Source organism: Leucoraja erinacea, chromosome 26 (genome assembly GCF_028641065.1).
Source record: "Leucoraja erinacea ecotype New England chromosome 26, Leri_hhj_1, whole genome shotgun sequence".
Taxonomy (NCBI): domain Eukaryota; kingdom Metazoa; phylum Chordata; class Chondrichthyes; order Rajiformes; family Rajidae; genus Leucoraja; species Leucoraja erinaceus.
Genome location: NC_073402.1, coordinates 21,326,680 through 21,340,228, shown reverse-complemented (window position 1 = coordinate 21,340,228; position 13,549 = coordinate 21,326,680). Strand labels below are relative to the sequence as shown.

Sequence of the window (13,549 nt, the reverse complement as noted above, 5' to 3'; positions counted from 1 at the left end):
ATGGGATTTAACCTAGGCTTAATGTAAATGGCCGTTTGATGGTCAACACAGGCCCGATGGGCTGAAGGGCCTGCTTGTGCGCTGTATCTTATCAAGTACACGATTAACTTGATTGTGTTTCTTGTGAATTCTACATTAACTTCGACTGTCCTCCCATATTTTTTCTTTAGTGTGTAAATTTTGAAATTACACGGTGGTTTCCAGATTTCATAATAACAGCTACAGTGTCGTTTCAGAGAAATCCAGCTCTTGGTCTGAAACAGAGTTTCAGCCTTCAAAGGAAAGTTCTGGAACAGACTTGAATGTCTTGGCTTGAACCTGACTTATGTGAATTTTACTTAATTGGGCTTCTACAGTAGGCAACTAAAGACCTTTTTCCATTATCAGTCATCATCAGCTATTTACAACATGGGTGTGAACATGGCATAGGCATAACATAAATACTATCAGCAAATAGGAGAAAATAATCTTGCACTTTTCCCAAAAGTCATTATACGTAGCTGTTCATGTTGAGAGACATGTTTAATGGATGAATTCACAATTTGTATGCTTTGGCTTCAAATATTTTTTTTATTATATTACAGAAGTTAGAAGAAAATATATTTGAGTTGAATGTCCAAATATTGCAGAAGTTAACACAAACAGTACTAACCTCCCCCGGCCTGTGGTTTATGCATTCATTAACTAGCATAACTAGCAGCCCTGCAGCTTCCCTCTGGTATTGGAGATTTCATTTACCACAAAAAAAAAATAACAGTTAGCTGGACATCTTTCAACAAAGATGTATTTGGAAAACAGTTATTACTCTTTAGCACTCGGGTAGACTTTAATTATGGCTAAAAAATACCAGGGATTGTGTTTGTACTTTATAATACATAAAAACAGAACATCAAGTGAAGTTTAGTTTAGTTTAGAGGTACAGTTCAGAAACAGGCCCTTTGGCCCACCGAGTCCACGCCGACCAGCGATCTCCACACATTAACACTGTGTTGCGTACTAGGGACAATTTACATTTATATCAAGTCAATTAACCTACACACCTGTACGTCTTTGATGTGTGGGAGGAAACCATGGATCTTGGAGAAAACCCGTGTAGGTTATGGGGAGAACGTACAAACTCTATACGGACAGCACCTGTAGTAAGGATTGAACTAGGGTCTCTGGCGCTGTGAAGTAACAGCCCTACCATTGTGCCACCGTGCATCCCCAAGTGTCATGAATTAAGAATGTTTTATTGTCCTATGTCCCGAAATGGGACAGTGAAATTCTTACTTGCAGCAGCACCACATATATATAAGCATAGCAACGAATGAAAGTTCAGTATATAAAATAAAACAGGCTGGAAATATTAATATAAGCTTGTCAACCTGAAATGTTAACTCAGTTTTCTCTCCTCAGCTGCTGAGTATTTCTGGCATATTTTGCTTTTACTTCAAACATCCAGAGAAATCCCAGGTGGTCATAGGGAGAATGTATGCCCTCTGCACAGACAGCAGCTATAGTCAGGATCTCTGGCGCTGTGAGGCAGTGGTAGCTCTACCGTTGCGCCACAGAGCCACAGATAATTGTTAATTATCACACTGCTGCCACTTGGTTTCCCAGAATTGTAATCGGGTGATTGTCTGATTAATCAATATGTCTAACATCGGTCTCCAATCACCAGCCTGACATCGGTGGTGGGGAAAATTCTGGAGTCAGTTATTAAAGATGGGATAGCAGCACATTTGGAAAGTGGTGAGTTCATTGGACAAAGTCAACATGGATTTATGAAAGGTAAATCATGTCTGACGAATCTTATAGAATTTTTCGAGGATGTAACTAGTAGAGTGGATAAGGGAGAACCAGTGGATGTGTTATATCTGGACTTTCAGAAGGCTTTCGACAAGGTCCCACATAATAGATTAGCATACAAACTTAAAGCACATGGTATTGGCGGTTCAGTATTGATGTGGATAGAGAACTGGCTGGCAGACAGGAAGCAAAGAGTAGGAGTAAACGGGTTCTTTTCAGAAAGGCAGGCAGTGACTAGTGGGGTACCACAAGGCTGGGACTCCAGCTATATACTGTATATTAATGATTTTGAATGAGGGAATTGAATGCAACATCTCCAAGTTTGCTGATGACACGAAGCAGGGGGGCAGTGTTAGCTGTGAGGAGGATGCTAGGAGGCTGCAAGGTGACTTGGATAGGTTGGGTGTGGGCAAATGCATGGCAGATGCAGTATAATGTGGATAAATGTGAGGTTATCCACTCTGGTGGCAAAAACAGGAAAGTAGACTATTATCTGAATGGTGGCCGATTAGGAAAAGGGGAGATGCAACGAGACCTGGGTGTCATGGTACACCAGTCATTGAAAGTAGGTATGCAGGTGCAGCAGGCAGTGAAGAAAGCAAATGGTATGTTAGCATTCATAGCAAAAGGATTTGAGTATAAGAGCAGGGAGGTTCTACTGCAGTTTTGCAGGGTCTTGGTGAGACCACACCTGGAGTATTGCGTACAGTTTTGGTCTCCTAATCTGAGGAAAGACGTTCTTGCCATAGGGGGAGTACAGAGAAGGTTCACCAGACTGATTCCTGGGATGGCAGGACTTTCATATGAGGAAAGACTGGATAGACTCGGCTTGTACACGTTGGAATTCAGAAGACTGAGGGGGGATCTTATAGAAACTTACAAAATTCTTAAGGGGTTGGACAGGCTAGATGCAGGAAGATTATTCCCGATGTTGGGGAAGTCCAGAACTAGGGGTCACAGTTTAAGGATAAGAGGGAAGACTTTTAGGACTGAGATGAGGAAATCATTTTTTACACAGAGAGTGGTGAATCTGTGGAATTCTCTGCCACAGAAGGTAGTTGAGGCCAGTTCAATGGCTATATTTAAGAGGGAGTTAGATGTGGCCCTTGTGGCTAAAGGGATCAGGGGGTATGGAGAGAAGGCAGGGACGGGATACTGAGTTGGATGATCAGCCATGATCATATCAAATGGCGGTGCAGGCTCGAAGGGCCGAATGGCCTACTCCTGCACCTATTTTCTATGTTTCTATGTCTGATGACACAAATGTCAAAATTACAGTAAAAACCTGCGAGAAATAAATTCAGGATATTTCATGATGATTACCACATGTTTTTGGAGCAGATGTTCAGGAAGAGATTGTTGAGGGTCTCTCTGGAACAATCAAATCAGAACACCTATATCAGAATTGATCTCGGCATTCCAACTGGACTTTGGAACATCTAAAGCTGGGCAACGTTCCCTGGATATTATGAACAGTGACAGCAAAATAGAGCAAAATGGAAAACGTATTGAATGCTGAATTTTGTTATGCTGAGATTTTCATTGTTCATAGTAAATCATGTTGAGGGGCAAGCCAGGTGCTGGAAAGTAAATGCGAGAAACTGGGGTGAAGGCAAATTAAAGATATACTTGCAAGTGGCAAAAAAATGTGTTTAAGTGAGATCTTAGATTGATTGCAGTTGTGTGCTTTATTGGTATTGGCACTGATGTACAGGAACTCACCAAAAGTCACAGAGTCTGTGGCTGAGGTTGCAAACTGGTACATGAAATGCAAATCAAAACTACACCATGGTAATTGCGGTCATTGCATTTCGGGGCTATCCCCACACCTACAAACACCTCCAGTGTTTCTTCACTTTAATGCCCCCCCGCTAATTCATCTACCACAGAAAGGAATAAAGGGCAGCCATTCTTATTTTTTCTTTTTTTAAAACAAAATCAAGTCTGTGTCCATTTAAGGTGTAAGTACAAAGAATGGTTCTGAAGCACTGAAAATTTCAGGCAGGCTAACTTTACCTGGATACAATTGCTTTCAGCTGGGTTGCAAAGTAAAATTGGAGTCTTTCCAACCCTAGACTGATGGCCTAAGTACAAAGATCTGCTGTGTTCATTTTTTGTTCTAGTTTTTTTGTTCTTCTCTTAACGGTTCCTCTTTCACCTCTCACACAGATCACGCAGGAGAGGACAATGCTACAAATGGATATTTTCATTCTCGTGTTGATGACCATCATTGACTACGTTTCCAGTGGAGGCTATTCTTCAAAGTATGTGCACCCCATGATCAAAGGCCCAGTGGGGCCTCCGTTCAGAGAAGGCAAAGGACAATATATAGGTAAGAATGAACCCGCACCATTCATTGCAGTTTAAATCTTAGTGGGGAAAAGCCTATGGCAAACATCACACATTTCACTGCAATATTAATTTGCTGGACAACATTTGATTTTAATGTATAAAATCTAACACAACGCGGAAATTTTTTTCTGCTCCATTTTTCATATTTCTTGCATTGGTGACGTGAATAATTAATTTATTCACGTCACCAACGGTGTTTAATTAGTTTTTAGATTTGTCAGCTTCAGCCATTTGAACTTTAAGACCATAATTTCACACGTTATAGGAGCAGAATTAGGCCATGCGGCCCATCAAGTCTACTCCACCATTCCATCATGGCTGATCTATCTTTCCCTCTCAACCCCATTCTCCTGCCTTCTCCACATAGCCTTTAAATCAATCCCTGATCTGTGAATCCACACTGTGACATCCGGGCAGAGGTAAGGAGACTGAAACCCTCTGTTTGCTCCATCCCTGGAGTCCCAGGTATTTTCACCCAGAGAGTTATGAATCTGTGGAATTCTCTGCCACAGAAGGCAGTGAAAGCCAATTCACTGGATGTACTCAAGAGAGAGTTAGATGTAGCTCTAAGGACTAACGGAATATGGGGAAAAGCAGGAAAAGGGTACTGATTCTGGATGATCAGCCATGATCCTATTGAATGGTGGTGCTGGCTTTAAAGATTGAATGGCCTACACCTGCACCTACTTTCTGTTTCTGTTTCCCCATGACAGCAGGGCACAGTCTGGGTAATTGCATCTTGGGTCCAATGCCGTGACAAATTAGTTACTGGTTCTGAGACACAGTTGGTATCAAAGGGGATTTTAGCCCTGCAGGTTTAGAGGCTAAGAGAGGGGTGTGCTTGCGTGTGGGGGGGATGAGGTAAGTAATTATGCAATTATTAAAAATCATTTATGTGTTTTAATTAATGTTTGAACATTTTTACTTTTTTACATAAATAAAATTTTATTTGCTTCAATTTCAATAGTTTTTAGATGTCTCTAAATGACAAAAGGTACAGCTGGATCTTTAAATTTGTCTTCTGTCTGGGCCATTGGTGTAGAGAGATCGCTGGTCGGTGCGGGCTTGGTGGGCCGAAGGGCCTGTTTTTGCCCTGTACCTTTAAACTAAACTATAATTAATTTTGGCAGCAGGGCCTCTGGCCTGGCCGATGGTCCATGAGATCAACCCTCCACATCGGGCCTAGGTAAGGATGAGCTGTACAGGGACTGCAGACCAGGCTCTAGGCCGCAGTCAGCACCATCTGGCCCAGCAGCTCTCCTTACTTTTATATGGAGATGCTCTGAACTGGTGAAGAGATCCGCATCTTTGAGATCACCATTTTAGACTTTACTTTAGACTGTAGAGATACAGCGTGGAAACAGGCCCCTTGGCCCACTGAGTCCGTGCCGACCTGCGATCCCATACACCCCATACACTAGCACTGTCCTACACATTAGGGACAGTTTATAATTTTTACTGAAGCCAACTAACCTACAAACCTGCACGTCTTTGGATTGTGGGAGGATACCGGAGATCTTGGAGAATACCTACACGGCCACAGGGAAAAGATGCAAATTCTGTATGGACAGGACCCCAGGTGTGGATCGAACCCGGGTCTCTGGCGCTGTAATGCCCCTGTCCCACTTAGGAAACCTGAATGGAAACCTCTGGAGACTTTGCGCCCCACGCAAGGTTTCCGTGCGGCTCCCGGAGGTTGCAGGTGGTTGCCGGAGGTTGCAGGTAGTGGAAGCAGGTAGGGAGACTGACAAAAACCTCTGGGAACTGCACAGAAACCTTGGGTGGGGCGCAAAGTCTCCAGAGGTTTCCGTTCAGGTTTCCTAAGTGGGACAGGGGCATAAGGCAGCAGCTCTACAGCTGTGCCACTGTGCCGCCCCAAAATAAGTAAATAAATATTATTGTGCCTGAATAAATAATCCGTCCCGTAAATACATAAGAATCATACAAACTAGATGGCTTACCGCTTTCTACATGGAAAGCACTGCTAGATTGCTACGGCTCACACACATTAGTTATTACACTGGTGCAGTACATCACAGGGGAGACATGGTGGTTCCAGTTGAAAGAAACCCTGGAACATTCACAGGTCCAGCTAAGCAATAGCCGCAACAACACCTAGCACTGATCCTGACTACAAGTGCTGTCTGTACGGAGTTTGCACGTTCTCCCAGTGACCTGCGTGGGTTTTCTCTGAGATCTTCGGTTTCCTCCCACAATCCAAAGACGTACAGGTTAGTAGGTTAATTGGCTTTGTATAATTGTAAAAACCCTCCCTCGTGTAGGATAGTATTAATGTGCGGAGATTGCTGGCCGGCGTGGGCTCGGTGGGCCGAAGGGCCTGTTTCTGCGCTGTATCTCTAAAACTAAAGATACACTAAACTAAACTAAAAAAATTCAATTCCATTTTCCAGTATGGTTTGAATTTACAAATCTTTGAACAAATTGAAAATATGTCTGAATCCCTTCTCAGCCAAGTGGACTGGAGACCAATTGTTAACTTGTGGTATTCAAAAATTATTAATAATTCTGGGTCAGCTTTCAGAAATGAGAACTGCAAACTTCTTTTGTTCCCAGAGTGCTCCTTTCCTTTTCTCACAATCCAAAGATTTTCTGGAGTAGTTCCACGATTACTGTCATCTCCCCTCTCCCTCCCCCCCTTTGTTCACGAGTTTTGGTCGAGAATTATTGCAGGATATTGGCTTTGTTGGAAATCATTGCCAAGCCCGATCCTGATCTTATCCAATGTCAACAAACGTATTCTCCAGCATGCATGTCACATCTGTGATAAGGAGCAGGACTTGGCTGGCTTCTCACCCTCCCTCTCTCTCTCCCTGTCAGTGATATTTCTTCAATGACCAGTTATCCCAGCGGGACAGTCAGATGCAGTCATCGCCAGCATCGTTCATCAACACAAAGAGTTATTTTACATTGAAAATAAAACATGCAGGTGTTGTCGGCCTGGGGCAGGTAGCAATGACTGCAAACATGCACTAAACAGGTTAGATGCAGGTTAGTGTTACAGGAACCTCGCACTGTGCATAATCTCCACATTTAAATTCTTACAGCAAGAAATTAGAAAAAAGAAAATGCAATGGTTTGCAAACACAGGTCATAAGACAACATTTAAAAGAAGTAGAATATTTCTTACACATTCACTTTCTCTTTCACTTTCTTTCTTTCTTCCTTGCTCTTTCTCTCTTTTTCTATTTCATCTTTGTTAAAATTAAAATGGAAACTTTACAATAAATGTATTATGTCATATGCTGCGGTTTATACTTTTGTACACTGCTTCTAATACAAAAAATTAAACTAAAAAAAAAAATGTGTTTAAAAAAAAAAAAAAAAAAAGTAGATTATTTTTATTATGGTAATAGTTTGGTATTTCTGTGTGGGAAGGAACTGCAAATGCTAGTTTAAAGCGAAGATAGATACAAAATGCTGGAACAGGCAGCATCTCTGGAGAGAAAGAATGGGTGACGTTTCAGGTCTGAAGAAAAGTCTCGACCCGAAACATCACCCATTCCTTCTCTCCAGAGATGCTGCCTGTCCCGCTGAGATACTCCAGCATTTTGTGTCAGTGTTTTGTATTTCTGTTTGGTACCTGCAAGGCTCTCTACATGTGATATTAGATTAGAGCAAAAATACCAATCGCTTTGCAGTAAAGCGGAATTGAAATGTCCAGTGGCGTTCTGAAAATCACTGGGGACAAGTTAATAAGCAGCAGTTGTTGAAGATTACGTGAACAGATTTGGGAAGTGCAGGGGTCAGCAATCGGTTAAATATTTCAGACCCAGGGCCCACAGGGTGCAGTAAAATTCTTGCTACTGTTGTGTGTACATAATTAGAAGTTTATGTTTTCACTTTCCTTGTGCCATAAATTAAAGTAGGGTGACATGGTTTAGTTAACTTTCCCCATCAGGACTGTTGGGCTGGCTGATTAAGGCAATGATAAGCTGAGCCGCATGGATCAGAAGGTTTCAGTTTCAGTCCTGGTCTGGACTGAATTAACTGCTCTCATCTAGGGCCAGCGACAGGGCAGGGGGTCAGGGGGTCCCACAATGGGTCTCGGCTCTTTGGGATTAAGAGGAGAAAATGTGCCAACTGCCTGTTAATCGTTGAGGAGAGGCTGCACACAGTCAATAATGTAACATTCTGCTTGCCTGGCTCAGCATGAGCGAGCTAAACTATAATTGCAATGGACAAGAACGTGGCCATTAAACCCAACTGGTGCACTGCACGTGTTTTCTGACAAAAAACATTTCCTCTCATCATAAGTCTAATAAGTGTGGGATATTAGGTAAGATAGGATTAGCCTGGGTTGTGCTGGGATCCTTGCCCTTGGGGGTCTATGTTGACAACCCCCTGTTGAGATGAATAAACGGATATGAATGATTGCAGATCCATGTCTGGGACCAGCACGCAGTCACCTGGATTTGGTGCCATCTTAGGTGCTGGGTCACTCTGCTCAGTGATACTTTGCTTGGCGCCTAGGAAGTGTTCCTGGAAATAAGAACACTGATAGAATCGTGGTAATAAGGGTGGTCCTGGCATTATACATGGGAGATGCGTTACTGGTGGTGTTGCTACGCCGTAAAAGGGGAGATGCAACGAGACATGTGTGTCATGGTACACCAGTCATTGAAAGTAGGCATGCAGGTGCAGCAGGCAGTGAAGAAAGCGAATGGTATGTTAACATTCATAGCAAAAGGATTTGAATATAGGAGCAGGGAGGTTTTACTGCAGTTGTACAGGGTCTTGGTGAGACCACACCTGGAGTATTGCGTACAGTTTTGGTCTCTAATCTGAGGAAATACATTCTTGCCATAGAGGGACTACAGAGAAGGTTCACCAGACTGATTCCTGGGATGTCAGGACTTTCATATGAAGAAAGACTGGATAGACTCGGCTTGTACTCGCTAGAATTTGGAAGATTGAGGGGGGATCTTACAAAATTCTTAAGGGGTTGGACAGGCTAGATGCAGGAAGATTATTCCCGATGTTGGGGAAGTCCAGGACTAGGGGTCACAGCTTAAGGATAAGGGGGAAATCTTTCAGGACCGAGGTGAGAAAAACATTTTTAACACAGAGAGTGGTGAATCTCTGGAATTCTCTGCCACAGAAGGTAGTTGAGGCCAGTTCATTGGCTATATTTAAGAGGGAGTTAGATGTGGCCCTTGTGGCTAAAGGGATCAGGGGGTATGGCGAGAAGGCAGGTACAGGATACTGAGTTGGATGATCACCCATGATCATATTGAATGGCGGTGCAGGCTCGAAGGGCCGAATGGCCTACTCCTGCACCTATTTTCGATGTTTCTATGTTTCTATGTAAAGCTGGGCTGAATCTCTGTCTGCCAAGATCTTCTTCTGGGGATAAACACAACATGCTAGAGTAACTCAGCAGGTCAGGCAGCATCTCTGGGGACATCTGTGAGTGTTTGGACTGGAGGACCAGCAGTTTTGGGGAGAAGGCAGGAGAAATGGGTTGAGAGGGAAAGATTGATTAGCTGTGAGTGAATGGCTGGGTAGACCTGATGGGCCTAATGGTCTAATTCTGCTCCTAGAACGTATGAATTTATCTAAGGACTTAATCGGCTGTCCCACTGTACGAGGTAATTCAAGAGTTCTCCCGAGTTTCCCCTGATTCGAACTCGGAGAAATACGGTAATAGCCGCTCGTAGGTACTTGGGGCTCTCGTGGACATTTTTCAACATGTTGAAAAATCTTCAGGAGCTTACCGCGTTTCCCCGAGTACCTGCCGTAAAGAGACGTCCCGAGCTCCGACGTACCCGCTACGTACATTCTACGTACTTACCACGAGTTTGATTTTTTTTTAAACTCGGGAGAGCTCTTGAATTACCTCAGCCCCTTAACACTGAGAAAGGCAAGGAAATGCCACCATTTTGGGAAAGGAAGAGTTTGCCCTGGGGATTGTCTGAATCTATGTATGGGAGATGGTAGCACAGAAATGATGAACCACATATGCCAATACCTAAGCAATTTATGGAGCAGATCAGTTCAAATTCTTCATGTACCTTATACAAATTGCCATTGTAATTCAACTACAAAATGAACCGTAATTAGAAACAGTATTCAGCCAAGAAACATGTGCTCATGGATCAGTCATCGGTACAAGATATAGTTCCGAACTACTCGTAAAACAAGATAAACTAAACAGACAGAATGACTGGGATTATAAATCAGTTAGTGAAGTGTACAAGGGAGATTTTTACTGTCGCTTTGATTTTTCATGGAGGTAAATGGGACTTCCAGTCTCACAGAACAGAAATAAATCTATATAACAATCTGCAGTACCAGAGGGCGAACATCGAGGTATCTGTTTTCGACATTTATATAACTGAAACACAGAATTCCATTTCAGTTTTATTATGTTGAAACGCCTCACCCAGCAGAACAATTCTCGGCAAATCCTGAAAGTATCAGCTCAATATTATATTTTAATAATTAACATGAGGGAATAGCTGGCTCACAAACCGGTGAAACTAAAGCACAAACAAAAGCAGCAAAAGTTGGGAATTCTCAGCAGGTCAGGCCACGTCTACGGGGGGAGAAACAGGGCCGGAGAGTGTTCGTCAGAACTGAAAAAAAGAGATAAAGGAAGCTTGTAGGGTTGTAGGGAGAGAGGTTATCCAGGCTACAACTATCGGGATAAACTATAAGCTAGGCAGCTGGTCAATAATTGAGTGGGAGCAGTTTGAGAATGAGTAGATAGACATAAGGTCACAAGGTCATAAGTGATAGGAGTAGAATTAGGTCATTCGGCCCATCAAGTCTACTCTGCCATTCAATCATGGCTGATCTATCTCTCCTAACCCCATTCTCCTGTCTTCTCCCCATAACCTCTGACACCTGTACTAATCAATAATCTATCTATCTCTGCCTTAAATATATCCATTAACAGCCTTCTGTGGCAAAGAATTCCACAGATTCACCACCCTCTGACTAAAGAAATTTCTCCTCCTCTCCTTCCTAAAAGAGCGTCCTTTAATTCTGAGGCTATGACCTCTAGTCCTAGACTCTCCCAGTAGTGGCAGCATCCTCTCCACATCCACTCTATTCAAGCCTTTCACTATTCTGTATGTTCCAATGAGGTCCCCTCCTCATTCTTCTAAACTCCAGCGAGTACAGGCCCAATGCTGACAAATGCTCATCGTAGGTTAATCTACTAATTCCTGGGATCATTCTTGTAAGATTGTGGGAGTTGTGAAATGCAGAGCAACAAGGTAGGCCCAGGAAGTCAGGCTGGGCACATCCTCCATTCCCGGAGACAAAATGAAAGGGGGAAAAAAAGGAGCAACAAAAATACACAGACAAGTTTGGCAAGCCTCCTTCTCTTACACAAACAATCAACAATATTTGTGCTTTTAAGGATCCTTGCTGGTTTGGGCCACAACTAGTAGGGCCACTGCATCATAGTGCCAGAGACCCGCGTTTGATCCTGACATTGTGTGCTGTCTGTAAAGAGTTTGCACGTTCTCCATGTGATCGTGTGGGTTTCCTCCAGGTGCTCCGGTTTCCTCCCACAACCCATAGACGTGCGGGTTTGTAGGTTAATCAGCCTCTGTAAATTGCCCCCAGTGTGTAGGGAGTGGATGAAAAAGTGGGACAGCAGAGGTTACTGTAAGTTCAGGTGATTTGCTACTTACCTTATTCGTATGAAGATTAACTTTGATTTTTATTTTAGAAATAATTCAATATTCTTCCTCACTGTCAGCAGCACACTGACTGTTTTAAACTATGTTGCAGAATTATTTAAAGCTATTTTCATTTATAACGCCTGGATTTAATGCAATGTAGGTCAAATTGCCTGCTATCCTATCTAAAATTTAACCATTTAGCCTACTCGAAAATGAATATTTAGTTCTTTCCCTGACAATTTCCATTTATCTTTTTCCCGTCAGGTACTGTTCAGAGTGTAGCTGTGGTACAGTTCCCACAGCTTTTTGTTCTTCTGCAATGGAGTTTTGCATTAGTTTGTATTGCCAGTTTTTCGAATATATAGGTTCCTCTCAGGTTGTGTTTGCTTTCTCTCCGTTGGAACAACCCCTGGATATTACAAGGCAATTGCTGATTAGCTGCTTTGAACATAATTTGGATAGTTTTATAATCTGTCAGATCTTGAATTTTAATGTTTTTAACTTTAATTGTACGCGCAAATGTTCTGAAAAAACAGATACATTTCAGTCCTTAATCTTAGAGAAATACTTTTTTTCAAACTTGGTTATGTCCAGATGCAAGAATGATTGCACAACAAATGGAACGGTGATTCAACCAGGACGTTTTCATCCATCATCACTCGCTGACGTATAAACATACCGTTATGGAGATCAGCAAAGTATAAATGTAAAAAATGTGTCAAATGTATGGTGAATGACATGAAATTCAGAGGCACAGTATGTCACTGCTTTAGGGGCATTCAATGCAAATTACAATGGTCTTGCTGCAATAATGGAGACAAGCTCCCTCTGCACCTGGCCTGGTAGATGCAAAAATCCACATCTTACCAATTTGCTGCAGTTGTCCACTCCACTGTAGGAAGAAAATTGATGAGTAGGTCAGTTGTTCATAAACTATTCAACTTAAGTGATGGAAAGTGTTGTCGGCCGGGCTATCAAATCTCTTGTACTCATCAATAGCTTGCTCGCTGACGTCAAGATTGACTTTCACCAGAACCCTTTCAGTCTCAACCTCGTCAAAGATTTCCTTCCAACATAGACCAAAGAGCTGAATTCTAGGAAGTACAGTCCTTGACTAATGCAGAATTTGACCAATAATGGCAGCAAGGAACCTGGTAAAACTGATGTAAATGGGCATCAAGGGGAAAAAACTCTAATGGTTGGTTATACCTCTCAGAACGTAAAATGGTGTGCTTATTGGAGATTAGTTGTAATGGTGGTAGCACACCAGTGCAAATGTTTCGCAGATTAATGTCCTGGTCCTAACAGTGGCGCAGCGCCAGAAACCTGGGTTCGATCCCCACTACGGGTGCTATCTGTACAGAGTTTGTACATTCTAGCGGTGACCGCATGGGTTTTCTCCGGGTGCTCCCGTTTCCTCCCAAGTTCCAAAGATGTGCAGGTATGTAAGATGCAAAACTGGGATTACATAAAACTAGTGTATGGTCGAGATCGTCGGTGGGTCGACAGGCCTGTTTCCATGTTGTATGTCCAATCTAAACCAATCAAAACTAAACTACACTAAACTGAATTTGTAGAAACAAGGAACTGCAGATGCTGGTTTATACCAACGAAAGACACAAAGTGCTGGAGTAACTCAACTGATGCTGCCTGACCCGCTGACTTACTCCATCACTTTGTGTCTACATTAAACTTATATTTGGCCCATTTAAAAAATCTCTTTTCACTATCAGGTCCCCTGACAATTACAT

General features: G+C 42.6%; 1 protein-coding gene across 2 annotated transcripts in view; it reads left to right on the top strand.

Moving 5' to 3' along the window:
• Positions 1–13,549, top strand: part of col8a2 (collagen, type VIII, alpha 2) — a 168,103-nt gene that overhangs the window by 110,822 nt on the left and 43,732 nt on the right. For both annotated transcript variants that reach the window (XM_055656341.1, XM_055656340.1), the window contains exon 2: positions 3,961–4,123. In XM_055656341.1, the coding sequence (XP_055512316.1) occupies positions 3,979–4,123 (145 nt within the window). In that variant the 5' untranslated portion in view covers positions 3,961–3,978. The remainder of the gene's footprint in view (positions 1–3,960; positions 4,124–13,549) is intronic.